This window comes from Saimiri boliviensis, chromosome 14 (assembly GCF_048565385.1).
Source record: "Saimiri boliviensis isolate mSaiBol1 chromosome 14, mSaiBol1.pri, whole genome shotgun sequence".
NCBI lineage: Eukaryota > Metazoa > Chordata > Mammalia > Primates > Cebidae > Saimiri > Saimiri boliviensis.
In genome coordinates this window covers 43,500,568-43,528,100 of record NC_133462.1, presented here as the reverse complement: position 1 = coordinate 43,528,100, position 27,533 = coordinate 43,500,568, and the positions used below count along the sequence as shown (strand labels likewise).

The 27,533-nt window shown below is 49.6% G+C and overlaps 1 protein-coding gene across 2 annotated transcripts; it reads right to left on the bottom strand.

The window, feature by feature from the left end:
- Positions 1-400: 400 nt before the first annotated feature.
- Positions 401-26,238, bottom strand: ZNF77 (zinc finger protein 77). 2 transcript variants are annotated; one of them, XM_039467113.2, is made up of 5 exons: positions 24,116-26,238; positions 22,541-22,767; positions 7,738-7,864; positions 4,934-5,114; positions 401-2,174 (listed from the first exon to the last, which is right to left on the bottom strand). In XM_039467113.2, exons 3-5 carry the CDS (start codon positions 7,769-7,771, stop codon positions 842-844), a joined length of 1,548 nt encoding a protein of 515 aa, XP_039323047.1. In that variant the 5' UTR covers positions 7,772-7,864; positions 22,541-22,767; positions 24,116-26,238; the 3' UTR covers positions 401-841. The 2 variants fall into 2 exon arrangements, with proteins under 2 accessions (XP_039323047.1, XP_003938841.1); XM_003938792.4 differs by lacking the exons at positions 22,541-22,767; positions 24,116-26,238 and adding an exon at positions 17,583-18,108.
- Between the last annotated feature and the right edge of the window lie 1,295 nt (positions 26,239-27,533).

Below are 27,533 nucleotides of genomic sequence, written 5' to 3'. Positions count from 1 at the left end.
GCGGACTGGAAAAGAAACTTCAAGAATGACAGTCTCATGATCAAACACTGGAAACAACATGGAAAGTGGGGATCAGGCCAGGCACCGTGGCTCACACCTGTAATCACAGCACTTTGGGAGGCTGAGGTGGGCAGATGACCTGATGTCAGGAGTTCAAGACCAGTATGGTGAAAACCCCTATGTACTAAAAATACAAAAACTAGCTGGGAGTGGCAGTGGGTGCCCATAATCCCAGCTACGTGGGAGGCTGAGGCAGGAGAATCACTTGAACCGGGAAGGTAGAGGTTGCAGTCAGCTGAGACTGTGCCACTGCACTACAGCCTGGGCAGCAGAGCAAGACTCCATCTCAAAAACAAACCAACAAACAAGAAATTAAGAATCAAAAATACAAACAAGAAAGTAGGAATCAAAAATGTTTCATCTAAATTCACACCAAGTGATGCAGGAAAACAAAAAGCCACTTCCTCACCCCTGGGTACAAAAGACACTGCAGTGGAATGAGACAAATATAATTACAAGTATTTAAAGTCCTAAATGACAAAATATATGTAGTATAGCTGAAAGTGTACACAACAGGATATCTATTATCTTAAGTGTTCACATCACAAACATTAACTAGAAATTACAAAGAATCAGTATTAAGGCTGACGCATGTAAAGGCAATACCATATTAATCATAATTCAGAGATTTATCTCCTACTCTTGAGTTTTTACATAAAAAGTAAGTGCTATACCAGGTTTTCCTGCATTCTCTACATAAATAAGGTTTCTTGCCAGTGTTTTCTCACATTTACAAGGTTTTAAGGTGGAACACTCTCCCAGGTCCACTGTATTCGTAGATTCATGCTCCTGCATGTGTCCTCACATGTGCTTGGAGGGAAGCGAGATACCTGAAGGTTTTCCCACACTGCTGGCATTCATACGGTCTCTCTCCACTGTGCGTCCTCACGTGCACCCGAAGGGATGAGGAACAACTGTAGGCTTTCCCACATTCAGTGCATTCATAGGGTTTGACTCCACTGTGTGCTCTCACATGCTTTTGAAAATACTGAGCATGGCTGAAGGCTTTCCCACATTGCTTACATTCATACGGTTTCTCTCCACTGTGGGTTCTCACATGCTCTCGAAGGGAGGAGTGACAGCTGAAGGCTCTTCCACAATGCTTACACTCAAAGGGCTTCTCTCCAGTGTGTGTCCTCATGTGGATTCGAAGGGATGAGGAAAAACTGTAGGCCTTCCCACACTCCTTACATTCATAGGGTTTCAGGCCGCTGTGTGTTTTCACATGTCTTCTGAAGTAGGTGGGACATCCGAAGGCCTTCCCACACTGCTTGCACATGTAGGGCTTCTCTCCACTGTGCATTCTCACATGTGTTCGCAGGGAGGAGGGGTACCTGAAGGCTTTGCCGCATTCCTTACATTCATAGGGCTTCTCTCCGCTGTGCGTTCTCCCGTGTTCTCGGAGAGATGAGTAACACGTGAACGCTTTCCCGCAGTGTTTACACTGACAGGGTTTCTCTCCAGTGTGGGTCCTCACGTGATCTCTAAAGGAAGAGTAACAACTGAATGACTTTCCACAATGTTTACATTCATACGGTTTCTCTCCAGTGTGTGTTCTGACGTGTTCTCGAAAGTACGAGGGACAACTGAAGGCTTTCCCACACTCCTTACATTCATAGGGTTTCTCTCCTGTGTGAGTTCTTATGTGCCGTGTAAGGTAGGAGTAATACATAAAGGTCTTCCCACATACTTTACATTCGTGGGTTTTCTGCCCATGGTGACCTTTCACATGTGCCCTGAATGATGAGGGACAAGTGAAAGCTTGCCCACATTTCTTACATTCATAAGACTTTTTACTGCTAAAACTTTTCACATAGGTCACAGATGCTCTCCATGGGTCCTGGCAATCACAGGGTTGCTCTACAGTCTGAGTTTTCACAGGAGGGCTTTGGCAGGAGAGCCAGCTGCAGGCCTGCCCACATTCCTCACATAGATGCAGCCTCTGCCTGGTATGAGATCTCTGCCGATTCCCAGAGGCTGTGGCACACTTAGTGCACTCAGAGGGTTTAGCTTCGGTAGGGTAATGCCTGTGCACAAGAAGGTTTGTAGTATGGCTCAAAGTCTCTCCACACTGATGACCTTCATTACTTTCACAGAAGATCCCCAGCTGACTTCTGTTCAAAACAGGAAGCACAATACTACTCATTAATGATTCTATGTGATTAATTTATTAATGCTATTTAGTGATTACTTTGATTACCTATTTGCCAATTTCACTGAATGGGACTATTTTTAGCAGTGTCTGCCTTGTTTCTATGGGGAACAAGCTCAATGCTCTAGTTCAGGCGTCCCCAAACTGCGGCCCCCTGAGGCCATTTATCTGGCCGTCCCACCGCACTTCAGGAAGGGGCACCTCTTTCATTGGTGGTCAGTAAGAGGAGCACAGTATGTGGCGGCCCTCCAACGGTCTGAGGGACAGTGAACTGGCCCCCTGTGTAAAAAGTTTGGGGTTGCCTACTCTAGTTAAAGGCTCAACTGCAGCCGTAAATTTCAATTTTTTTTTAAAGACAGGTCTCACTTGCCCAGGCTGGAGTGCAGTGGCACGATCTAGGCTCACAGCAACCTCTGCCTCCTGGGTTCAAGTCATTATCTTGCCTCAGCCTCCTGAGTAGCTGGGATTACAGGCGTGCCTGGCGAATTTTGGTATTTTTAGTAGAGCCGGGGTTTCACCATGTTGGCCAGGCTGGTCTTGAACTCCTGACCTCAGGTGATCTGCTCACCTTGGTCTCCCTAAGTGCTGGGATTAGAGGCATGAGCCACCGTACCAGGTACAGTGTTTCTTTCTTTTTTTTTCCTTGCTCCTCCAAAGCAGAATATTTATTTATTTACTTATTTATTTTTGAGATGGCATCTTGCCTCTATCACCAGGCTGGAGTGCGGTGGCGCAATCTTGGCTCACTGCAACTTCTGTTTTCCAATTTCAAGCAATTCTCCTGCCTCAGCCTCCCGAGTAGCTGGGACTACAGGCACACACCACCATACCTGGCTCATTTTCTTTGTATTTTTAGTAGAGATGGGTTTCATCTTGGTCAGGATGGTCTCCATCTCTTGACCTCATGATCTGCCTGCCTCGGCCTCCCAAAGTGCTGGGATTACAGGTGTGAGCCACTGCACCTGGCCTTTTTTTTTTTTTTTTGAGACAGAGTCTTGCTCTGTCGCCAGGCTGGAGTGCAGTGGCTTGATCACGGCTCACTGCAACCTCCATCTCATAGGTTCAAGCAATTCCCCTGTCTCAGCCTCCTGAGTAGCTGGGACTACAGGTGTGCACCACCACACCTGGCTAATTTTTTGTATTTTAATAGAAACAGGGTTTCACCATGGCCAGGATGGTCTCAGTCTCCTGATCATGAACCACCCATCTCAGCGGCCTCCCAAAGTGCTGGGATTACAGGCATGAGCCACCGCACCTGGCCCAGTGTTTCTTATACATGAGGTTTCCTGATATTGTTTCCAACTGTTTCAGACATGCAACATCAACATCACATTCACGAAAATACTTTAAAAGTCTTCGCCAGGCACGGTGGCTCACATCTGTAATCCCAGCACTTTGGGAGGCCAAGGCAGATGGACTGTTTCGAGTCCAAGAGTTTGATACCAGCCTAGGCAACATGGGGAAACTCCACTCTCTACAAAAATTAGCCAGGTGCAGTGGTGTGTGCCTGTCTTCCCAGCTGCTCAGGAAGATGAGGCAGGAGGACTGATTCAGCCCAAGAGGCAAAGGTTGCAGTGAGCCAAAATCAGAGCCACTGCACTTCACCCTAGGTGACAGAGGGAGACCCCCATCTCAAAAATAAATACGTAGACTGGGTGCAGTGGTTCACATCTATAATACCAACACTTTGGGAGGCCAAGGTGGGCGGATTACAAGATCAGGAGTTTGAGACCAGCCTGACCAGCATGGTGAAACCTTACTAGCCAGGTGTGGTAGAACACACCTGTAGCCCCAGCTACTCAGGAGGCTGAGGCAAGAGAATCACCTGAATTCGGAAGGCAGGGGTTGCAGTGTGCCAAGATTGCGCCACTGCACTCCATCCAGCCTGGGCAACAGAGTAAGACTGTCTCAAATAAAATAAAAATAAATAAATAAATAAATAAATAAGTAGGCTGGGCACGGTGGCTCACACCTGTAATCCCAGCACTTTGGGAGGCCAAGGCAGGCAGATCACGAGGTGAGGAGATCGAGACCATCCTAGCCAACATGACGAAACCCCATCTATACTAAAATACAAATAATGAGCCAGGCGTGGTGGCATGCACATTTAGTCTTAGCTACTTGGGAGGCTGAGGCAGGGGAATTGCTTGAACCCGAGAGGCAAAGGTTGCAGTGAGCCGAGATCACACCACTGCATTCTAGCCTGGTGACAGAGCAAGACTCTGTCTCAAAATAAATTAATTGGCTGGGCGTGGTGGCTCAAGCCTGTAATCCCAGCACTTTAGGAGGCTGAGGAGGGTGGATCATGAGGTCAAGAGATCGAGACCATCCTGGTCAACATGGTGAAACCCCGTCTCTACTAAAAATACAAAAATTAGCTGGGCATGGTGGCGCGTGCCTGTAATCCCAGCTACTCAGGAGGCTGAGGCAGGAGAATTGCCTGAACCCAGGAGGCAGAGGTTGCTGTGAGCCGAGATTGCGCCATTGCACTCCAGCCTGGGTAACAAGAGCGAAACTCCGTCTCAAAAAAAATAAAAATAAAGATTAATTAATTAATTTAAATAAAAGTAATTATCAAAATATATTTTTAAAAAGAGAAAATAAAGAAAAAAAAAGTATCTGAGGGTGTAGAACTCTGTAGCTGTTTATACTTTTCTGCTAATTGCACGTTGGTCTGACACGCTGTGGAGAGGCCCGTTCCTCTGGCTGAGTGCCACTCACCTCAGATGCCTCTCTGGGATTTGGTGCTGATCTCCAATGTTATCAAATCTCCAATTTTGTCCAAAAACAGACCAGGAATCACTTCTTGTGAATTTTGCAATTTCCCCCTCACTGGATGTTTCATTCCTGAAAACCTCTCTCTGAGAACTGGACCCACTGGTTCTAACACGAACGCAATTATCTGGAACAGTCAATCACACAATTCCTTAGGGGAAAATATGTTCACATAAAGGAAAGAAAACAGATCACATATGGATTTCTTTTCATAGAGTAATCCAAAAATGAAACCACAGTTTATGGTTAGGGAGAACAGACATGCTATCAAAGCGAGACTCTGAGGTCCTCATCTGTTTGGGAATTTGGCAATAATAAAAAACACGTGAGCCGGGTGCAGTGGCTCATGCCTGTAATCTCAAAGCATTGGAGGCCAAGGTAGGAGAATCACTTGAGCCCAGGAGCTCAAGATGAGCCTGGGCAACACAGAAAAACAAGGAGGCCTCATCTCCAAACAGTAACAAGAAAAAATTGACATTAGCCAGGTGTGGTGGTGTGCCTGTAATCCCAGATCCTCGAGAGGCCAAGGAGGATCGCTTGAGCCGAAGAGGTCAAAGCTGCAATGGGCCATGATCACACCACTGCACTCTAGCCTGTGTGACAGAGCCAGAGCCTGTCTCAGAAAAAGAATAGGGCCGGGCACGGTGGCTCATGCCTGTAATCTCAGAATTTTGGGAGGCTGAGCAGTGTGGATCACCTGAGGTCAGGAATTCAAAACCAGTCTGACAAACATGGTGAAACTCCATCTCTGCTAAAAATACAAAACAATTAGCAGGGCATGGTGGTGCATGCCTGTTACTCCAGCTACTTGGGAGGGTAAGGCAGAACTGCTTGAACCCAGGAGAATCAGGCTGCAGTGAGCCAAGATTGGGCCATTGCACTCCAGCCTGGGTGACAGAGCAAGATCCTGTCGCAAAAAAAAGAAGACTAGGTGAACACGCCAGCCTGTTTACTAAGAAATATAATAGTTCCAAGGCCGGGAGCAGTGGTTCATGCCTGTAATCCAAGCACTTTGGGAGGCCAAGGCAGGAAGATCACAAGGTCAGGAGTTTGAGACCAGTCTGGCCAACATGGTGAAACCCTGTCTCTACTAAAAATACAAAAAATTAGCCGGGTGTGGTAGTGGACATCTGCAATTGCAGCTACTCGGGAGGCTGAGACAGAAGAATGGCGCGAAACCAGGAGGCGGAGGTTGCAGTGAGCTGAGATCGCACCACTGAACTCCAGCCCAGGCAACAGGGCGAGACTCCACCTCAAAAACGACAAGAAAAAAAGAAATAGAAAAGTTCCGAACTGATGGATACTGATGTTAAGTAAAATATTGTCAGAAAAGCAAAGTACGAAGTTGCGGGGGAAAACACACATGTGCAAATGCTCCTTTTACACGAGCAGAAGCAGAGGCTTTCCCGGGGGAAGGATGGCAGGAAGAGCCACACAGGGCAGCTGAGAGAGGACACACCTCCTCCTTCTCGGAGAAGGGCTTGTGTTTCTAACGCACACTGCCAAACAGAACCTTCTTATCCAGAGCCACTCCTCCCGAGGGCTGCTGCTCTCCTGCTGCTCCCAGGCACGGGCTGACAGGAGTCGGTCCTGCACAGTGCCCGGCTGCCCTCAGGCATGAGCACCGCCCACTCCGGAGAATCACATGATGAGGGAGGGCTGTGAAGGGCATCAAATGTTTCCCCGACACAAGCCAACAATTCCGCCTCCCAGAACAGCAGTGATGACTGCATGTGAGTTTTAACTGCAGCAAAATTACCACGTCAATGTGGATTACTCACAGTGGAACTGTGATTTACTTAATCACAGCGTACTTGGATTTTCAAGGTACAGTCACTCTGTGGGGTGAACCACAAAGCTGCTTTCACTGCCCCAGTAGGACACAGGGTACTTTGCTCACACTTACAAAATGTGGGCAGCCTCAAGACTGGTGACTAAGAAAACCAAAATATCTCCCGGCCACAATGGCTCACGCCTGTGATCCCAGCACTTAGGGAGGCTGAGGTGGGTGGATCACCTCATCAGGAGTTCAAGACCAGCTTGGCCGAGATGGTGAAACCCCATTTCTACTAAAATACAAAAATTAGCCAGGTGTGGTGGCAGGCGCCTATAATCCCAGCTACTCAGGAGACTGGAGCAGGAGAATCACCTGAACCCAGGCAGCAGAGGTTGCAGTGAGCCAAGATTGTGCCACAGCATTCCAGCCTAAAAGACACAGTGAGACTCCACCTCAAAAAAAAAAAAAGGGCTAGGGGCTAGGTGAGGTGGCTCCCGCCTGTAATTCCAGCACTTTGGGAGGCCAAGGCAGGCGGATCATGAGGTCAGGAGATTGAGACCATCCCGGCCAGGGTGATGAAACCCCGTCTTTACTAAAAATACAAAAAATTAGCTGGGTGTGGTGGTGTGGTGGTGTTCGTCTGTGATCCCAACTACTCCGGGGGCTGAGGCAGGGGAATCACTTGAACCCGGGAGGTGGAGGTTGCAGTGAGCCGAGATTGTACCACTGTACTCCAGACTGGCGACAGAGTAAGACTCTGTCTCAAAAAACAAAAGAAAGAAAGAAAGAAAGAAAATGAAAATATCAATAATACACACAACTTTGTTTTCATGGAGAAGCCTTTTAACTCCATATTCCACGGGGGTTGGGATCATGTCTGTTTCTTTCCAACATATTTCTATTTCTGACCTGAAATAAAAAGCAAACCAAGGCATCTGCTCTCCAGGGACGTAGTGAAGGCATGAATCCTTACCCAAGGAGGCCAGGTTCCTGCAGATTTCCAGCATCACATCCCTGTAGAGTCTCCTCTGAGCATGACTCAGCAACGCCCACTCTTCCGGGGTGAATCTCACAGCCACTTCCTCAAAGACCACCGAGTCCTGAAACATCCCACACAGCCCGCTTCAGCGAGGCCCCGTCTCCCCCGTGCGCAGGAGGAGGGGCGAGGCTGACAGGCTGGGGAAGTGGACTCAACTCATGAACCCTGAGCCACACAGACCGTACGTTCTTGTGAGAGGTGAAAAGCAATTTGCAAAACGCGCAACATACTCCGCGTGGGGAGCGCCTTCCAGACAGGAAGCAAAGCGCAATGCCAGCCTCTGGGGAAGACGCACAAATCATTGCGGAGAAAGGGCCGACGTGAGGGCAGGGTAAACACCGGAAAATCTGAAAACATCACGAAGGTCAGGCCGATGGCGCATGTCCGTAATCCCAGTACTTTCAGCGGCTGAGGTGGGAGGACTGCTTAGCGCCAAGAGTTGGAGACCAGCCTGGGAAACACAGCGAATTCCATCTTCACCAAAACATGAAATACAATAAATTAGCAGGGTATGGTGGCACACACCTGTAGTCCCCGCTACTAGAGGGTGAGGAGGGATGATCACTTGACCCCAGGGGTTCAAGGCTGCAGTGTACTGATTGTGCCACTGTACTCCAGCTGGGCAACAGAGACCCAGTCTTAAAAAAATAAAATCAGTCATTCGGGTAACATGGAAATTGAGGTGACTTAGTCAAACTTTAATTTCTTTTCTTTCTTTCTTTTTCTGGCGGGGCGGGGGGAGACGGAGTTTCGCTCTTGTTACCCAGGCTGGAGTGCAATGGCGCCATCTCGGCTCACCGCAACCTCTGCCTCCTGGGTTCAGGCAATTCTCCTGCCTCGGCCTCCTGAGTAGCTGGGATTACAGGCACAAGCCACCATGCCCAGCTAATTTTTTGTATTTTTAATAGAGACGGGGTTTCACCATGTTGACCAGGATGGTCTCGATCTCTTGACCTCGTGATCCACCCGCCTCGGCCTCCCAAAGTGCTGGGATTACAGGCTTGAGCCACCGCGCCCGGCCCGAACTTTATTATTTCTTATTCAGCTGTAGTATCACCACTTTGGGAGGCCAAGGTGGGAAGATCACTTGAGGCCAGGAGTTCAACACCTGCCTGGGTAAGAGAGCAAAACCCTGTCTCTAAAAAAATTTAAAAAATAAAAAAAATTAAATTAAATTAAATTAATTTTAAAAATAAAAATATTTTAAAAAGCAAGGGGGTCGCGGTGGCTCACGCCTATAATCCCAGCACTTTGGGAAGCTGAGGCAGGTGGATCACGAGGTCAAGAGATTGAGACCATCCTGGTCCACATGGTGAAACCCCGTCTCTACTAAAAATACAAAAATTAGGCCAGTCCCGGTGGCTCAAGCCTGTAATCCCAGCACTTTGGGAGGCCAAGGCGGGTGGATCACAAGGTCAAGAGATGGAGACCATCCTGGTCAACATGGTGAAACCCCGTTTCTACTCAAAATAATACTAAAAATTAGCTGGGCATGGTGGCGCGTGCCTGTAATCCCAGCTACTCAGGAGGCTGAGGCAGGAGAATTGCCTGAACCCAGGAGGCGGAGGTTGCGGTGAGCCGAGATCGCGCCATTGCACTCCAGCCTGGGTAACAAGAGCGAAATTCCGTCTCAAAAAAAAAAAGAAAAGAAAAGAAAGGAGATTACTTCCTTGTAATTTAGGATAGTGGCTGGGTGAGGTGGCTCACACCTGTAATCCCAACACTTTCGGAGGCCGAGGCAGATCACTTCTTGAGCTCAGGAGTTCGAGACCAGCCTAGACAATATAGTAAAACCAAAAAAAAAAAAAAAAAAAAAAAAACACCTAAAAAAATTTAGATATTGGATTGGCCTGATGTGGAGGGAGAAGTCTATAATTACGTCCATTACGTTTTTTTTTTTGAGACAGAGTCTCGCTCTGTTGCCAGGCTAGAGTGCAATGGTGGCATCTTGGCTCACTGCAATCTCTGCCTCCCGGGTTCAAGCGATTTACCTGCCTCAGCGTCCCAAGTAGCTGGGACTGCAGGTGTGCACCATCATACCCAGCAAAATTTTTTGTATTTTAGTAGAGATAAGGTTTCACCATTTTGATCAGGATCGTCTAGATTTCCTGACTTTGTGATCTGCCTGCTTCGGCCACCCAAACTGCTGGGATTAGAAGTGTGAGCTACCACACCCGGCCACGCACATGGCTTGGCTATCGTTACATGCTGTTCACTTTAAGATGTTTCAGTTGACTCTGCAATTGTCTTTAAAAAGTTCTATGTGTGGGCCGGGCGCGGTGGCTCAAGCCTGTAATCCCAGCACTTTGGGAGGCCAAGGCGGGTGGATCACGAGGTCGAGAGATCGAGACCATCCTGGTCAACATGGTGAAACCCCGTCTCTACTAAAAATACAAAAAAAAAAAAAAATTAGCTGGGCATGGTGGCATGTGCCTGTAATCCCAGCTACTCAGGAGGCTGAGGCAGGAGAATTGCCTGAACCCAGGAGGCGGAGGTTGCGGTGAGCCGAGATCGTGCCATTGCACTCCAGCCTGGGTAACAAGAGCTAAACTCCATCTCAAAAAAAAAAAAAAAAAAGTTCTATATGTGTTCTATTTTACAATAAAATGCTATCAGCAGCTGGGCACGGTGGCTCACAGCTGCAATCCCAGCACTTTGGGAGGCCAAGGTGGGCGGATCACCTAAGGTCAGGAGTTTGAGACCAGCCTGGCCAACATGGAGAAACCTCATCTCTTTATTTAAAAAAATAAAATGAAGATTTAAAAAATTGGGCACGGTGGCTCAAGCCTGTAATCCCAGCACTTTGGGAGGCCAAGGCAGGTGGATCACGAGGTCGAGAGATCGAGACCATCCTGGTCAACATGGTGAAACCCTGTCTCTACTAAAAATACAAAAAATTAGCTGGGCATGGTGGTGCATGCCTGTAATCCCAGCTACTCAGGAGGCTGAGGCAGGAGAATTGCCTGAACCCAGGAGGGGGAGGTTGCGGTGAGCCGAGATCGCGCCATTGCACTCCAGCCTGGGTAACAAGAGCGAAACTCCGTCCCAAAAAAAATAAATAAATAAATAAATAGCCGGGCGTGGTGGCTCAAGCCTGTTAATCCCAGCACTTTGGGAGGCCGAGGCGGGTGGATCATGAGGTCAACAGATCGAGACCATCCTGGTCAACATGGTGAAACCCCGTCTCTACTAAAAATACAGAAAATTAGGCCGGGCGCAGTGGCTCACGCCTATAATCTCAGCACTTTGGGAGGCCGAGGCAGGTGGATCACGAGGTCAAGAGATCGAGACTATCTTGGTCAACAAGGTGAAACCCCGTCTCTACTAAAAATACAAAAATTAGCCGGGCGTGGTGGTGCACGCCTGTAGTCCCAGCTACTCAGGAGGCTGAGGCAGGAGAATTGCTTGAACCCAGGAGGTGGAGGTTTCAGTGAGCCAAGATCGTGCCATTGCACTCCAGCCTGGGTAACAACAGCGAAACTCCGTCTCAAAAAAAAAAAAAAAATACAGAAAATTAGCCGGGCACGGTGGCTCAAGCCTGTAATCCCAGCACTTTGGGAGGCTGAGGCGGGTGGATCACAAGGTCAAGAGATCGAGACCATCCTGGTCAACATGGTGAAACCCCATCTCTACTAAAAATACAAAAAATTAGCTGGGCATGGTGGCACGTGCCTGTAATCCCAGCTACTCAGGAGGCTGAGAAGAAGAATTGCCTGAACCCAGGAGGGGGAGGTTGCGGTGAGCCGAGATGGCGCCATTGCACTCCAGCCTGGGTAACAAGAGCGAAACTCCGTCCAAAAAAAATAAATAAATAAATAAATAGCCGGGCGTGGTACCCAGCCGGGCTGGGTAACAACAGCGAAACTCCGTCTCAAAAAAAAAAAAAAAATACAGAAAATTAGCCGGGCACGGTGGCGTATGCCTGTAATCCCAGCTACTCAGGAGGCTGAGGCAGGAGAATTGCCTGAACTCAGGAGGCGGAGGTTGCAGTGAGCTGAGATCGCGCCATTGCACTCCAGCTTGGGTAACAAGAGCGAAAACTCCATCTCAAAAAAAAATTAAAAATAAAAAAATTAAAAACTACAAAAACGAGCCAGGCATGGTGGTGTGCACCTGGAGTCCCAGCTACTCAGGAGGCTGAAGTGGGAGGGTCATCTGAGCCCGGGAGGCTGAGGCTGCAGTGAGCCAAGATGACGCCATTGCACTCCAGTATGGGCAATAGAGTGACACCTTGTCTCCCAAAAAAAAAGTATGAACTCATCTATCACAATACCACATTAAAGAAAACTGCCGGATGGGCGCGATGGTTCACGCCTGTAATCCCAGCACTTCGGGAGGCCGAGGCGGGTGGATCATGAGGTCGACAGATCAAGACCATCCTGGTCAACATGGTGAAACCCCGTCTCTACTAAAAATACAAAAAATTAGCTGGGCATGGTGGCGCGTGCCTGTAATCCCAGCTACTCAGGAGGCTGAGGCAGGAGAATTGCTTGAACCCAGGAGGCGGAGGTTGCGGTGAGCCGAGATGGCACCATTGCACTCCAGCCTGGGTAACGAGCAAAACTCTGTCTAAAAAAAAAAAAAAGAACACTGCCAAGTCATCTGAATACATGGCCCCAACAAGCAGGTCATTCTGTCTGCCGTCCAGCCATGCCCTAAAACCTTAGAAGCATGGGGAGAAATCTGCATTACAAAGCAACGTTCATCCAAGGACATATGCATGGCATGAAGCACACGTGGTCTCTCTCCAGGTGCTACACCCGCTTCAACCAAAGTCCCTTAACCTGGGGTCTGACATCAAACGCAGCTGAGGCCGGGCACGGTGGCTCACACCTGGAATCCTGACACTGTGGGAGGCTTAAGGCAGGTGGATCACTTGAGGTCAGGAGTTTGAGACCAACCTGGCCAACATGGTGAAAGCCCATCTCTACTAAAAACACAAAAATTAGCCAGGTGTAGTGGTGTGCCCTGTAATCCCAGCTACTCGGGAGGCTGAGGCAGGAGAATCATTTGAACCCGGGAGGCGGAGGTTGCAGTTAACCAAGATCGCGCCACTGCACTCTAGTGAGACCGTCTCAAAAAAATAAAGATAAGAACGCAGTCAAATCACCACTTTCAGCCTGGGTTAAAAGACAAAGGGGTGAGTGGTAGATTCCAGAAGACTAATCTAGAATTTTTTTTTTTTTTTTTTTTTTTTTTTTTTGAGACGGAGTTTCACTCTTGTTACCCAGGCTGGAGTGCAATGGCGCGATCTCGGCTCACCGCAACCTCCGCCTCCTGGGTTCAGGCAATTCTCCTATCTCAGCCTCCCGAGTAGCTGGGATTACAGGCACACGCCACCATGCCCACCTAATTTTTTGCACCTTTATTAGAGACGGGGTTTCACCATGTTGACCAGGATGGTCTCGATCTCTTGACCTCGTGATCCACCCGCCTCGGCCTCCCAAAGTGCTGGGATTACAGGCTTGAGCCACCGCGCCCGGCCTAGAAGTTTTTTTTAATCCCACAAACAGTCCCCTGCAGAAAACATCTACCAGTTAAAGATTATCCTCGTGACACAATGTTTGTCAATCAGATAATCAGAATGGACCCTTCCCAGTACTGCAGGATGTACTTTACAGAATTCACATCCATCTGCCATGCAGATACAAACAGGAGACAGAGCAGAATCACACACTATAACAGTCTCTGCCCTATGCCTAAGTCAGTGCTAGTTCGTGAATCTCTTCAACCCACACCTCCACCCACCTCGAAGTAAGGTGTGGGGCTGTGTGCACACCTTCCCCTCATCCTGATGGAAGGTGCAACATCTTCCGAATTTGAGAGTTTTCCACAGCAGCCTTCTCAGGCTCAGCCACAAAATAACACCAGGCAGGGACAGAAAGCAAAGAACACATCCAAGACACTCACTGCTCTCACTAAGGACAAGAAAACAATGAAGAAAGCTTTTATCCTTTTTTTTTTTTTTTTTTTTTGAGACAGTCTAACTCTGTTGCCCGGGCTGCAGTGCAGCAGTGCAGCTGCAAACTCGTGGGTTCAAGCGATTCTCGCAGCTCAGCCGCTCAAGTGGCTGGGACCACGGGGTGCCCATCACTGTGCCCGGCCTCATTATTTTACATTTACTGAAACCTCGGGCTGAAATAGGAGCAAAACTCGTGCTGAGCTGGACACAGACGAGGCTGTTCGCAGCTGTCAGGTGACAACGTTGAACTGACTTCAGCTCTGTGTGCCTGCAAACCAGATAAGGTGGAACCATTTCCCTACCCTGCTGGGCGCTGGAACTGGGCACAGCAAGGACCTCCCTTCCCATATCACTAAGATTCCTACAGATGACAAGGCCAGACTCAGACCCCCTGAGGCCCTATTCTTTGTCTCAGAAATGATTCACGGACCTGGTTGTCCCCACTATTCAATCACAACCAAATGCTCCACAGTCCAACTTTGGCTTGAGCTTCCTTCCGTCTCCAGGGCCCTGCATGGCCCCACCCTCCACCAGGTGGCAGCGCCTCCAGAGAACAGGCCGGCATCAGGATTACTGGATTCACTCTCCAGGGATACCGGTATATATATATATATATTTTTTTTTTTTTTTTGGCGTGGGCGGGGGGGCAGGGGGACAATGACAGAGTTTCGCTCTTGTTGCCCAGACTGGAATGCAATGGCGAAATCTCGGCTCACCACAACCTCTGCCTCCCCAGTTCAAGCGATTCTCCTGCTTCAGCCTCCTGAGTAGCTGGGATTACAGGCATGCGCCACCACATCTGGCTAATTTTGTATTTTTCGTAGACATGGGTTTCTCCCTGTTAGTCAGGCTGGTCTTGAACTCCTGACCTCAGGTGATCCTCCCAACTGGGCCTCCCAAAGTACTGGGATTGCAGGCGTGGGCCACTGCGCCCGGCCAGATGCTGGCCTTTTATTCCACTTTCCCACAGCTGATGGCTGATAGTCTTGTTCACTCCGATCCGTGAAAGAACAACGGCTTCAAGGCCCGGTGCAATAGCCCACGCCTGTAATCCTGTCATTTTATGAGGCCCAGGAGTTTGAGACCGGCCTGGGCAATATATTTTTCTCAACAAGAAAAAGAAAAAATCTGACGAGGTCTCACTATATTGCCAAGGCTGGTCTCTACCTTCTGGTCTCAAGTGATCCTCCTGCCTCGGCTTCCCAAAGTACTGCGATGACAGGTGTGAGCCACCACCCGGCTGTTAAAAAATTTTGTAAGAATTAGCTGGGTACAGTGGTGCATGCCTATAGTCCCGGCTACTCAGGAGGCTGAGGCAGGAGGCTCACTTAAGTCCAGAAGGTTGCGGCTGCAGTGAGCTGTGATCACACCACTGCACTCCAGCCTGGGCAACAGAGTGAGACCTGACTGAAAGAAAGAAAAGAAAAACTTTTGTTCTAGCCAACTCTTTTTTTTTCTTGAGACGGAGCCTCACTCTGTTGCCCAGGCTGGAATGCAGTGGTGCGATCTCAGCTCACTGCAACCTCTGCTTCCCAGGTTCAAGTGATTCTCCTTGCCTCAGCCTCCCACATAGCTGGGATTACAGGTACGCACCGCCACATGGGCTGATTTTTGTATTTTTTAGTAGAGACAGGGTTTCACCATGTTGGCCAGGCTGGTCTTGAACTCCAGACCTCAGGTGATCTGCTTGTCTCAACCTCCCAAAGAGCTGGGATTACAGGCGTGATCCATTGTGTTTGGCCTTGTCAGCTCTTCAGATGGCTGCATGCTTGATGGTCAGAGAGCTGTCCTGCCACAGCTGTCTCCCTGTGGCTACAGCATTAGTCCCCCAGCCCAATCATCAACTGTCCCCACACCCCTGTTGCTTATTCCCCCACCCCACTGCAATACAACCCCAAACCTCAGGCATTCCTCCCCTGCCCCAATCCAACTAACCCCTCGCCCTACGGCCACAATCCTTTCTCCCCCTCCCCCAAACCTTGCAATAATCTTTTTTTTTTTTTTTTCTGCAGACAAGAGTCTTGCTCCATCGCCCAGGCTGGAGTGCAGTGACACAATCTTGGCTCATGGCAACCAGTGCCTCCTGGGTTCAAGTGATTCTCCTGCCTCAGCCTCCTAAGTAGCTGGGACTTAACAGGCATGCACCACCACACCCGGCTAAATTTTTTATTTTTAGTAGAGACAGGGTTTCACCATGTTGGTCAGGCTGATCTTGAACTCCTGACCTTGTGATCTGCCTGCCTCGACCTCCCAAAGTGCTGGGATGAAGGCATGAGCCACCATGCCGATCCTAATAATCCCTTTTTCTTTTTCTTTTTTTTTTTTTTGACACGGAGTTTCGCCCTTGTTACCCAGGCTGGAGTGCAATGGCGCGATCTCGGCTCACCGCAACCTCCGCCTCCTGGGCTCAGGCAATTCTCCTGCCTCAGCCTCCTGAGTAGCTGGGATTACAGGCACGCGCCACCATGCCCAGCTAATTTTTTGCGCTTTTAGTAGAGACGGGGTTTCACCATGTTGACCAGGATGGTCTCGATCTCTCGACCTCGTGATCCACCCGCCTCGGCCTCCCAAAGTGCTGGGATTACAGGCTTGAGCCACCGCGCCCGGCAATAATCCCTTTTTCATAAAAGTTTCCCTACTATGTTTGGGTTTGGCTTATTGTACATAGTCTTGACCACGTGTTCACAGCATCCCATTTTGTCCCCAAACGTTACTCAGCCTTCTGTCCTCTCCACAGGCCCCTGAACTTTCAGTGACCCCCTTAGTCCGATCAAGGAGTAAGTGTGGAGCCCCCATCACCTCCCCTGAGCTAGCTGATCACGAGGAGGTACATTTACTGTTAAACTCCCCCCTACCCCCGCTTCCGTTTGTCCCCTAAAAAGTTCCTCCAAACCCCTTCTTGTGTATAAAAGTAAAGCCTTTTCCTGTTTGAGAGCTGGCAGCTTTCTGAGGCTGGGGCTTATCCCTATTTTTCTCTCTCCTCTAGCCAGGATTTTATTTTTATTTGACAGGCTCCAGGGCAAAGCACCACCTCCTCCTTGGCAGACCTTCCGAAACTGACCGCCAAGCCCCTAACTGCCCCTGCCCTCACCTCAAGCTGCCCCCGAGCCCCTGACCGCCCCTCCTGTCCCCCCACATTTCCCTCGAGCCCGACTCCCTTTACTGTCCCCCCTAAACTGCCCTCAAGCTTCTGACCGCCTCTACTGTTCCCCTAAAGAGCTCCTGAGCCCCTGACCGCTTCTGCTGTCCCCTCGAGCTGCCTCCAAACTCCGGAACGCCGCTAGTCCCCCTAAACTGCCTTCAAGCCCCTGATCACCTCTACTGTCCCCCAAAACTGCCCCTTCAAACCCATGACTGCCTCTACTGTCCCATCACAAAATGCTCCCGAGTTCCTGACCGCTGCTATTAGCCCCCGAAACCTTTCCTTGAGCCGGACTCCCCTCTACTGAACCCCCAAACTGCCTCAGAGCCCGTGACCATGTCTGTTCCCGCAAACTGCCCCTCCCCTCCTCCACTGTTCCAAACTGCCCTGGAGCCCCTGACAGCCTCTGATAACCCCACAAGCTCCCCCGAGACTCCTGACCTCTACTGTCCCGAGATATTAACCCCTGGAGCCCCTGACCGCCTCTATCGTCCCCCAAAGCTGCCCCCAGCCCTACCGCTCGGCCGCTGTGACGGCGTCCCCGGGGCCCAGGAGCTCGTCCTGCGCCGTCCCGCGCGTCCCGCAGCCTCCTCCGGCCACGAACTCGGGCGCTCGGCCGCCTCCGGCCGCCCCACCCCGCCCTGGGCCTGGGCTCGGCTCGCGCCCCGCACTAACCATGTCCCGCCCGCTCCTGGGCGCTCCGGGTGAGCACCTGCGATCCCGCAGCTGGCGCAGGTGAGCGCCACAGGGACACCTGAGCCGCTCAAGGTACGACTGAAAGCGCGCAGGGCGACGGGAATTCGGCGTACCGTCTCCGGGGCCTCATTGGACAGAGCTCGTGAAGTCGCGACTCTGATTGGACAATGCTGTCAACGTCAGCGCCCCTGATTGAAGAGTTCCCAAGTCGGTCCCCTTAGAGCCCTTGACTGCGCAGGTCACCACCTCTGCTTCACATCTGATTGGACAGTTCCCTGCGCCCCGCCCCTGTCTGCCCTGATTGGATAGTTCTTTAGGCCCCGCCTCCTGATTGAAGAGCGTCTGGGGAACAAGTGTGGCTGACCCTCCAGCCGGGAACGTGCCGATCTGGGCCGATCCTCTCCAGTCCCGGGAGGGTCCGGCCTCTCCTCCGCGCCCTCCTCCCTGACTGCGCGGGAACTCGAGACTCAGTTTCCCCTCGGAGCGGCCCCTTTGCGGGAAGGAGGGGAAGGGCGAGCAGTGCCATGGGGCGCAGTCCTGCGTGGGGGCGGGATCGTATCCGTGACGTCACCTCGCTGTCCCGCGTGGGCGCGGACCTGGGTCTAGAGAGCTGGATACTAGGCGACCAGACCGCACAGGAGTATGGACCCCACCAGGAATGTTCTGTGTTCTTTAAAACTCTTGGCCGCAGGCGGGTGGATCACGAGATCAAGAGATCGAGACCATCCTGGCCAACATGGTGAAACCCTGTCTCTACTAAAAATACAAAAATTAGCCAGACGTGGTGGTGCACGCCTGTAATCCCAGCTACTTGGGAGGCTGAGGCGGGCGGATCACCAGAGGTCAGGAGTTTGAAACAAGCCTGGCCCACATGGCGAACCCCCGTCTCTACTCAAAATACTGAAATTAGCTGGGCAGGTTGGCGAGCGCCTGTAATCCCAGCTACTCGGGAAGCCGAGGCAGGAGAATCGCTTGAACCCAGGAGGCGGAGGTTGCAGTCAGCTGAGATCACGACACTGCACTCCACCCTGGGTGACAGAGTGAGACTCCGTCTCCAAAAACAAAACTCTCAAGTGTACACTTGGCCTTAGGAAGAAAAAAAAAACGCTTTTAGGCCCGAGTTTGACTGTGTTTCTAGATAATGTTTTTGTTTGCGATGGAGTCTCTCTGTCACTTAGTCTGGAGTGCAATGGCACAATCTCAGCTCATTGCAACCTCTGCCTCCCGGGTTCAAGACATTCTCCTGCCTCAGCCTCCTGAGTAGGTGGGATTACAGGTGCCCGCCACCATGCCTGGCTAATTTTTGTGTTTTGAGTAGAGAGGAGGTTTCACCATGTTGGTCAGGCTGGTCTCGAACTCCTGACCTCAGGTATCTGCCCACCTGGGCCTCCAGAAGTGCTGTGATTACAGGCGTGAGTCCCCATGCCGGGCCCAGAGAATTTTTTTAAGTAAAAGGCTATACTACTTATATGGCAATTGAATTCTTGTTTTAACTCGTTTGAGAAAAGGAACGTAAAAGTTTAAATAAATTTGGACTGGATGTGAAAATTCTGAATACTTTTATTGAGTTGAGCCACAATACCTAAAGCCTTGAACAAAACGGCTCATCTCAGAAAATACCTTGCAGCTTGACACAGAGTAGAGGTATAAACTCTGTATAGCTTCCCATTTTACATACCAACATAATTCTTTCTTTTTGCTTTGTTTTGAAGCAGAGTCTTGCTCTTTTTGCCCAGGCTGGAGTGCAATGGCGCAAACTCAGCTCACAGAAACCTCTGCCTCCCAGGTTGAAGCGATTCTCCTGCTTCAGCCTCCAGAGTAGGTGGGATTACAGGGAGCCACCCTACACCAGGCTAATTTTTGTTGTTTGTTTGTTTGTTTGAGACAGAGTCTCGCTGTGTCACCAGCCTGGAGTGCAGTGGCGCCATCTCGGCTCACTGCAACCTATGCCTCCCAGGTTCATGCAATTCTGCCTCAGCCTCCCGAGTAGCTGGGACTACAGGCACGTGCCACCATGCCCAGCTAATTTTTGTATTTTAGTAGAAACCAGGTTTCACCCTGTTGGTGAGGCTGGTCTCAAACTCTTGACCTCTGGGTCTGCCCGCCTCAGCCTCCCAAAGTGATGGGATTACAGGTGTGAGCCACCGCACCCAGCAAATATTTGTATTTTTAGTAGAGACTAGGTTTCGCCATGTTGGCCATGCTGGTCTTGAACTCCTGACCTCATGATCTGCCCACCTCAGCCTCCCAGTGCTGGGATTACAGGCGTGAGCCACCGTGCCCAGCCAATATTTGTATTTTTAGTAGAGACTAGCTTTCGCCATGTTGGCCACGCTGGTCTTGAACTCCTGACCTCATGATCTGCCCGGCTCGGACTCCTGTAGTGCTGGGATTACAGGTGTGAGGCACCGTGTCAAGCCCATAATTGTCAGAATTCATGTTTTTATTGTGTCAATGTAAATAACAGGCTAATAGAAAACGATGGTAACAGGCATTGCAATGGGAATCTGCGTGCCATAGCAAACTATGTGCTCATTCAGGGATGTAAAAGAAGACAAACGTTGTCTTTGGATTTTGGTTTTTTTGAGACAAGGTCTCTGTTGCCCAGGCTGGAGTGCAATGCTGAGATCACAGCTCACTGCAGCCTCACCCAGGGCTCAAGGGATCCTCCTGCTTCAGCCTCCAATTCGCTGGGACCGTAGTACACTACTATTCTCAGCTAATTTTTCTATTTTTTGTATATATGGGGTGTTACCATGTTGCGCAGGCTGGGACAAAGGTTTTCTTTGTTTTTGATAGTCTGGCTCTGTCGCCCAGGCTGGAGTGCAGTGACACAACCTCAGCTCACTGCCTCCTCCACCTCCTGGGTTCAAGTGATTCCCCTGCCTCAGCCTTTCAAGCAGCTGAGATTACAGGCACACATCAGCACCACACCCGGAAAATTTTTCTATTTTTAATAGAGACTGGGTTTTATCATATTGGCCAGGCTGGTCTCGAACTCCTGACCTCATGATTCACCCTCCTTGGCCTCCCAAAGTGGTGGGATTACAGGTGTGAGCCACTGAGTCTGGCCAACAATGGTTTTTAAAGGGGGAAAAAAGTGAGGATTACATAATAGTTCAGAAATAATTATCCTTGTATACAAAGATCAGTAACAAGGGTCATACCAGTCTGAGTGTCTGTGTAAAAGTATTTCTGTGTGTAAACCTATAATTTATATAGAGTCTTCTTCATTACTAAGCATATAAATATGGGAACCCTCTCTTCATGACCTTCCCTGGGAGGGTTCCTTAATATTAGTGGCTCCATTATGATTGTGGCAATTTTCACAGTGCTTTGAACAAAAATTATACATTTTAATAAAAACTAGGGTTTAGGGGAACAAAACCTTTTTTTTTTTTTTGAGACGAAGTCTGTCTGTCGCCCATGCTGGAATGCAGTGGTGCAATCTCAGCTCACTGCAACCTGTGCCTCCCAGGTTCAGGCAATTCTGCCTCTGCGTCCTACATAGCTGGGATTACAGGTGTGCGCCACCACGTCCAACTAATTTTTGTATTTTTAGTAGAGACGGGGTTTCACCATGTTGGTCAGGCTGGTCTCGAACTCCTCACCTCATGATCTGCCTGCCTCAGCCTCCCAAAGTGCTAGGATTACAGGCGTGAGCCACCATGCCCAGCGGGAAAAAACCTTAAAATGATTTTATATATTGAAAAAGTGACTTCCTGGCCAGGTGCTATGGCTCACACCTGTAATCCCAGCACTTTGGGAGGCCAAGGCAGGTGAGTCACCTGAGGTCAGGAGTTTGAGACCAACTTAGTCAACATGGCAAAACCTTGTCTCTATTAAAAATACAAAAAATTAGGCTGGGCGCGGTGGCTCACGCCTGTAATCCCAGCACTTTGGGAGGCCGAGGCGGGTGGATCACGAGGTTAAGAGATCGAGACCATCCTGGTCAACATGGTGAAACCCCGTCTCTACTAAAAATACAAAAATTAGCTGGGCATGGTGGCGCACGCCTGTAGTCCCAGCCACTTGGGAGGCTGAGGCAGGAGAATTGCTTGAACCCAGGAGGCGGAGGTTGCGGTGAGCCGAGATCGCGCCATTGCACTCCAGCCTGGGTAACAAGAGTGAAACTCCGTCTCAAAAAAAAAATACAAAAAATTAGCTGGGCATGTTGGCGGGAGACTGTAATCCCAGCTACTCGGAAGGGTGAGGCAGGATAATTGCTTAAACCCAGAAGGCAGAGGTTGGAATCAGCCAAGATAGTGCCACTGCACTCCAGCCTGGGTGTCAAGTGAAAAACTCTTAAAGAAGGAGGCCGGGCGCGGTGGCTCAAGCCTGTAATCCCAGCACTTTGGGAGGCCAAGGCGGGTGGATCACAAGGTCAAGAGATTGAGACCATCCTGGTCAACATGGTGAAACCCCGTCTCTACTAAAAATACAAAAAAATCAGCTGGGCATGGTGGCGCGTGTCTGTAATCCCAGCTACTCAGGAGGCTGAGGCAGGAGAATTGCCTGAACCCAGGAGGCGGAGGTTGCGGTGAGCCGAGATCGCGCCATTGCACTCCAGCCTGGGTAACAAGAGAGCAAAACTCCATCTCAAAAAAAAAAAAAAAAAAAACTCTTAAAGAAGGAAAGAAAACAGAAAGAAAGAGAAAGAGAGAAAGACATGCGTATTATTAGAGTCCCCGAAAAAGTAAAGAGTAGCACAACTTTTCATGTTAAATCATTAAGAAACATGTAAATACTAGGCCGGGCACGGTGGCTCACGCCTGTAATGCCGGCACTTCAGGAGACCGAGGCGGGAGGATCGCTTGGGCCCAGAAGTTCGAGACCAGCCTGGGCAACACAGTGAGACCTCGTCTTTAAAATAAATAAATAAATAAATAAAAATAAAAAATAAACACATAAATACTATAATAAATGTAGGAACTTACCTTGCAGAAGATCCAAAGGTGGCTTCCGGAATTTGGCAAGGGAATCTAAATTTCTCCAGAGTTCGTATGCAGTGGTGGAGACGGTTGTCAGAAATCAGAGTTTACGGCAGAGGAGACAGGTGTGGCGTGGTATTTGAGGTGTGTGTGCACATTTCCCGTTTCCCTACCAGGCTCTTTTCAGCTATGTGTAATTTCTTTCCATCATCTAATGTTTCTTGGAGATGAAACTGAACATAAAGAAATATGGGGCCGGGCACGGTGGCTCAAGCCTGTAATCCCAGCACTTTGGGAGGCCGAGGCGGGTGGATCACGAGGTCGAGAGATCGAGACCATCCTGGTCAACATGGTGAAACCCCGTCTCTACTAAAAAAAAAAATACAAAAAAATTAGCTGGGCATGGTGGCGTGTGCCTGTAATCCCAGCTACTCAGGAGGCTGAGGCAGGAGAATTGCTTTAACCCAGGAGGCGGAGGTTGCGGTGAGCCGAGATCGCGCCGTTGCACTCCAGCCTGGGTAACAAGAGTGGAACTCCGTCTCAAAAAAAAAAAAAAAAAAAAAAAAAGGAAATATGAAGTTTGTGTTATGTTCACATTACCCAACATACCAGGTGAAGACAAAGAGCCTGTTTCCAAATCAATTGTTCTAGCTACTGACACAGCCTGTGTGTATTCATTATCTACATAGAATTAATTTAAAGTAAATTGAGCGGCCGGGCATGGTGGCTGATGCCTGTAATCCTAGCACTTTGGGGGACCGAGGGGAGTGGAACACCAGGCCAGCAGTTCAAGACTAACCTGGCCAAGATGGCGAAACCCTGTCTCTACTAAAAATACGAAAATGAGCTGGGTGTGGTGGCAGGTACCTGTAATCCCAGCTACTCAGGAGGCTGAGGCAGAGAACTGCTTGAACCTCGGAGGCAGTGATCTGAGATCGCGCCACTGCACTCCGGCCTGGGTGACAGAGTGAGGCTCTGTCTCAAAAGAGAAAGGTAAATTGAGGACGGTGTCACATTCTGCACTTAAACACCTCCCAAATGCTGTTTTAGAGAAAAGTCTGTATTTTTCTCTAAAAGTCTACACTTCATATTCACACTTAACATAGTTAACAATTACTTTTTATACCTAGCCCATCATGATATTTCCTTCAATGATTCCCAAAACGTTCTTCATAGCTGGTGCTCCGGAAACACAAAACCAAACCACGTATTCTACGTATTGCATCTTCCTTTTTTTTTTTTTTTTTTTGAGACAGTTTCGCTCTTGTTACCCAGGCTGGAGTGCAATGGCGTGATCTCAGCTCACCGCAACCTCCGCCTCCTGGGTTCAGGCAATTCTCCTGCCTCAGCCTCCCGAGTAGCTGGGATTACAGGCACGCGCCACCATGCCCACCTAATTTTTAGTATTTTTTTAGTAGAGATGGGGTTTCACCATGTTGACCAGGATGGTCTCGATCTCTTGACCTCATGACCCACCCGCCTCAGCCTCCCAAAGTGCTGGGATTACAGGCTTGAGCCACCGTGCCCGGCCTGCATCTTCTTTTATCTTTATTTATTTATTTTTTTGAGAGGGAGTCTCACTCTGTTGCCCAAGTTGGAGTGTAGTGTCACGACCTCAGCTCACTGCAATCTCTGCCTCCAGGGTTCAGGTAGTCCTCTTGCCTCAGCCTCCTGAGTAGCTGGGATTACAAGCGCACGCCACCACACCCAGCTAATTTTTTGTATTTTTCGTAGAGATGGGGGTTTGATCAGGTTGGTTAGGCTGGTCTCAAACTCCTGGAGATCCGCTTGCCTCGTCCTCCTGAAGTGCTGGAATTACAGGTGTGAGCCACCGGATCCTTCCTATGTTATAGTATTGTTTGGTCAAATTGAATTTTTTTGAGGTGTAGTTCTATGAATTTTCTTTTCTTTTCTTTTTTTTTTTTTTTTTGAGACGAAGTTTCACTCTTGTTGCCCAGGCTGGAGTGCAATGGTGCGATCTCAGCTTACCGCAACCTCCGCCTCCCAGGTTCAAGCAATTCTCTGGTCTCAGCCTCCCGAGCAGCTGGGATTACAGGCATGCACCACCATGCCCAGCTAATCTTGTATTTTTAGTAGAGACAGGATTTCACCACGTTGGTTAGGCTGGCCTCGAACTCCTGACCTCGTCATTCATCTGCCTCAGCCTCCCAAAGTGCTGGGAGCCACCGTGCCCAGCTTTATATATGTATATTAAGGGGTCAATAGTGTCCCTATACATCCACAAGTGGAAATACTGACCCACAGTACCTCAGAAGGTATTTGGAGATAGGCCTTTACCGAGGGAATTAGATTAAAATGAGATCATTAAAGTGGGCTGAAATCCAAAATGGCTGGCGTGCTAGTCATTGTAGGGTGTTCAGAAGCACCCTGGGCCTCTGCATGCACTGGATGCCAGGAGCCCCACCCTCATCCCCAGTTGTGACAATCAAAAGTCTCCAGACATTGTCAGTGTACCCTGGGTGTAAAATCTCTCCTCCCCTCTTTGATAAGCACTGCTTTAGACTCTGTTTGGTCTTAGAGAGTCTTTTCTCCAAAGTCCATTATTTTATCCGCTGTAACCCTGCTGTCTTAAGGGGTCTAAGACGTTTACAGGCGGGTGATAATAATGATGATGAGCTTCTAACAATAATCCACACACAGCGCTCCTTATTTGGCAAGCGCCGGTAATGTTACGTACTTTCATTATATACATGTAGAAACTGAGGCATTGAAAAACGAAGAAAGAAAAAAATAAAAAAAGAAACTGAGGCATTGAGGGGCTTGGCAACTTGCCTGATATCACTAGCGAGCTGATTAAGGCTTGGGGCCAGTACTGGAACCCCAGGACGGAGCCCAGCTGAGCCGAAAACCTCTGTGCACAGGATGCAGTGATCAAGATAATAAAAACCAGTTCGGACTGAGAAAGTATCTGCCTACACATTCATCAGGCTGGGAAGACAGACCCAGACAGTATCAGCTGGAAACTTAACAGAAAACAGTATTTCTGCCAAGGACACCTTTTTCTGAACCATCAATGTCTTCTGGCTTGCTAAATACCTTGCCCATTACAATCATACACAGTGATTGACATTTTATCAGTAAGAATGAACTTCCCTTTTCTGCCCGGAGGGTCTGAGTTCCTTGGACACAGAGAATCCGTCTCCATTTCCAACCCAGGTGCTGGCCTCTGATAAGGGGTTTCCGGACATAAGAATCTACAGCTGTCTTATCTTGCAGTTCCCAAGGAAACCGGACCCGGCTGCACTTCGCAGCCCAGACCCGAGGGTGACCCCCATTACACGCTTGCTCTAAGCCAAATGGAAACCACGCTGTATTTACCTTTCAACTAAACCCCACCCTTCCCTCCAAATCCGATGGTGGGACAGGCACCGGTACCCAGGCCTAGAGGGTCAAAACGTCCCGCGTCCCCAACGAAGACCCCCGAAACCCATCCGGGTTCCACTGGCCTCCAGAGCCTCCTCCCTGGGTCGCGGAGCCAGGAATCCTCCATTAAGACACCCGCCCCTTGCCCTTTGAACTCTGCCCCCGTCCTTTGACCCAAACCTCCCCACGCCCCGGCACCAGAGTTCCCTCCCTTGGCCTCGGCCACAAAGACGACTCGGGGCCAAGTCTAGCACCGGACAGAAAAACCTCTCTCAGCGGAGGCCCTGAGTCCACTAGAGGGCGACGGCCGCCGCGGGTCACAGACGGATGCTCCAGCTTCCGGTTCCGGGGCAGCCCGGAGAGGAAAAGTGAGCTAGTAATAAGTTTGGGATTGGTGGAGCCTCAAAGGTGGGTGGGACGACCTTGCGTCCTCCAATCGCTGAGCAGGAAACGCCAGTTTCTTCCCTCTGAGATGCGATTGGCGTTGTTGGCAGACCCGCCCCTCGAGGGCAGGTCTCAGGTCAGAATCGCCCTGTGGGCGTGGCTTGTGCTGGATCCGCCCTGGGGCGCGGCTAATACCAAACAAGTCTCGGGACGAGGCTGGGGGCGTGGCCTTTCGCGCAATCCTCCCACGCCCGGGTACCCTGATAAACAATAAACGCTACAATAAGTGATAAATGCTCATTTCCTCCAGCCAACACATTCCTCTTGCTAATATACTCCTGTACAAAGATATTCCCATTGTTGGGATTTTTCTTCCTTGAATGTCTCTTTATTTCTTCCAGAAATAAGGTCGTTTTTATGCGTTTCTGGAGACATTGTCATTTCTTAATGAGTGCGTTGTGATGTTTCCTTCTGGCCACCAGATGGCCACATAATTCACATTTTCAGATATGCGAATAATTTTCTGTGTTGCTTTTATACACGGGTGTCCAATCTTTTGGCTTCACTAGCCTACACTGAAATAATTGTCTTTGATCAGACATAAAATACAGGAACACTAGCGACAGCTGATGAGCTAAAACAAAACGAAACAAAAATCGCAAAAGCATCTCCTAATGTTTTAAGAAAGTTTAGGGGCCGGGCGCAGTGGCTCACGCCTGTAATCCCAGCACTTTGGGAGGCCGAGGCCGGGGGATCATGAGGTCAGGAGTTGGACACCAGCCTGGACAACATGGAGAAACCCTGTCTCTACTAAAAATACAACAATTAGCCGGGTGTGGTGGTGAGCGCCTGTAATCCCAGCTACTTGGGAGACTGAGGCAGGAGAATCACTTGAACCCGGAAGATGGAGGTTGCAGGGAGCCATGATTGCACCACTCCACAGTAGTCTGGGCGACAGAGCCAGATTCCGTCTCAAAAAAAAAATAAAAAAGAAAGAAAGATTAGGAATTTGTGTTGGGCTGCATGCATCCGGCCTGCAGCCCCTGAGTTGCAGAAGCAGAAGCTGGCTTTAGAGCTCAGACCCAGGAGTCTTTGCCTTCCATTGTGAGGCAGGATAAGTAAGGTTAGGAGGCCACGCTGACTTGCCCCCTTGTGAAACCCAGAGGTCTCCGCATCCCTTGGACTCTCGTGTGTGAGCACCTGTCTCTTCTAATTTTATGCTTTTAGTAGA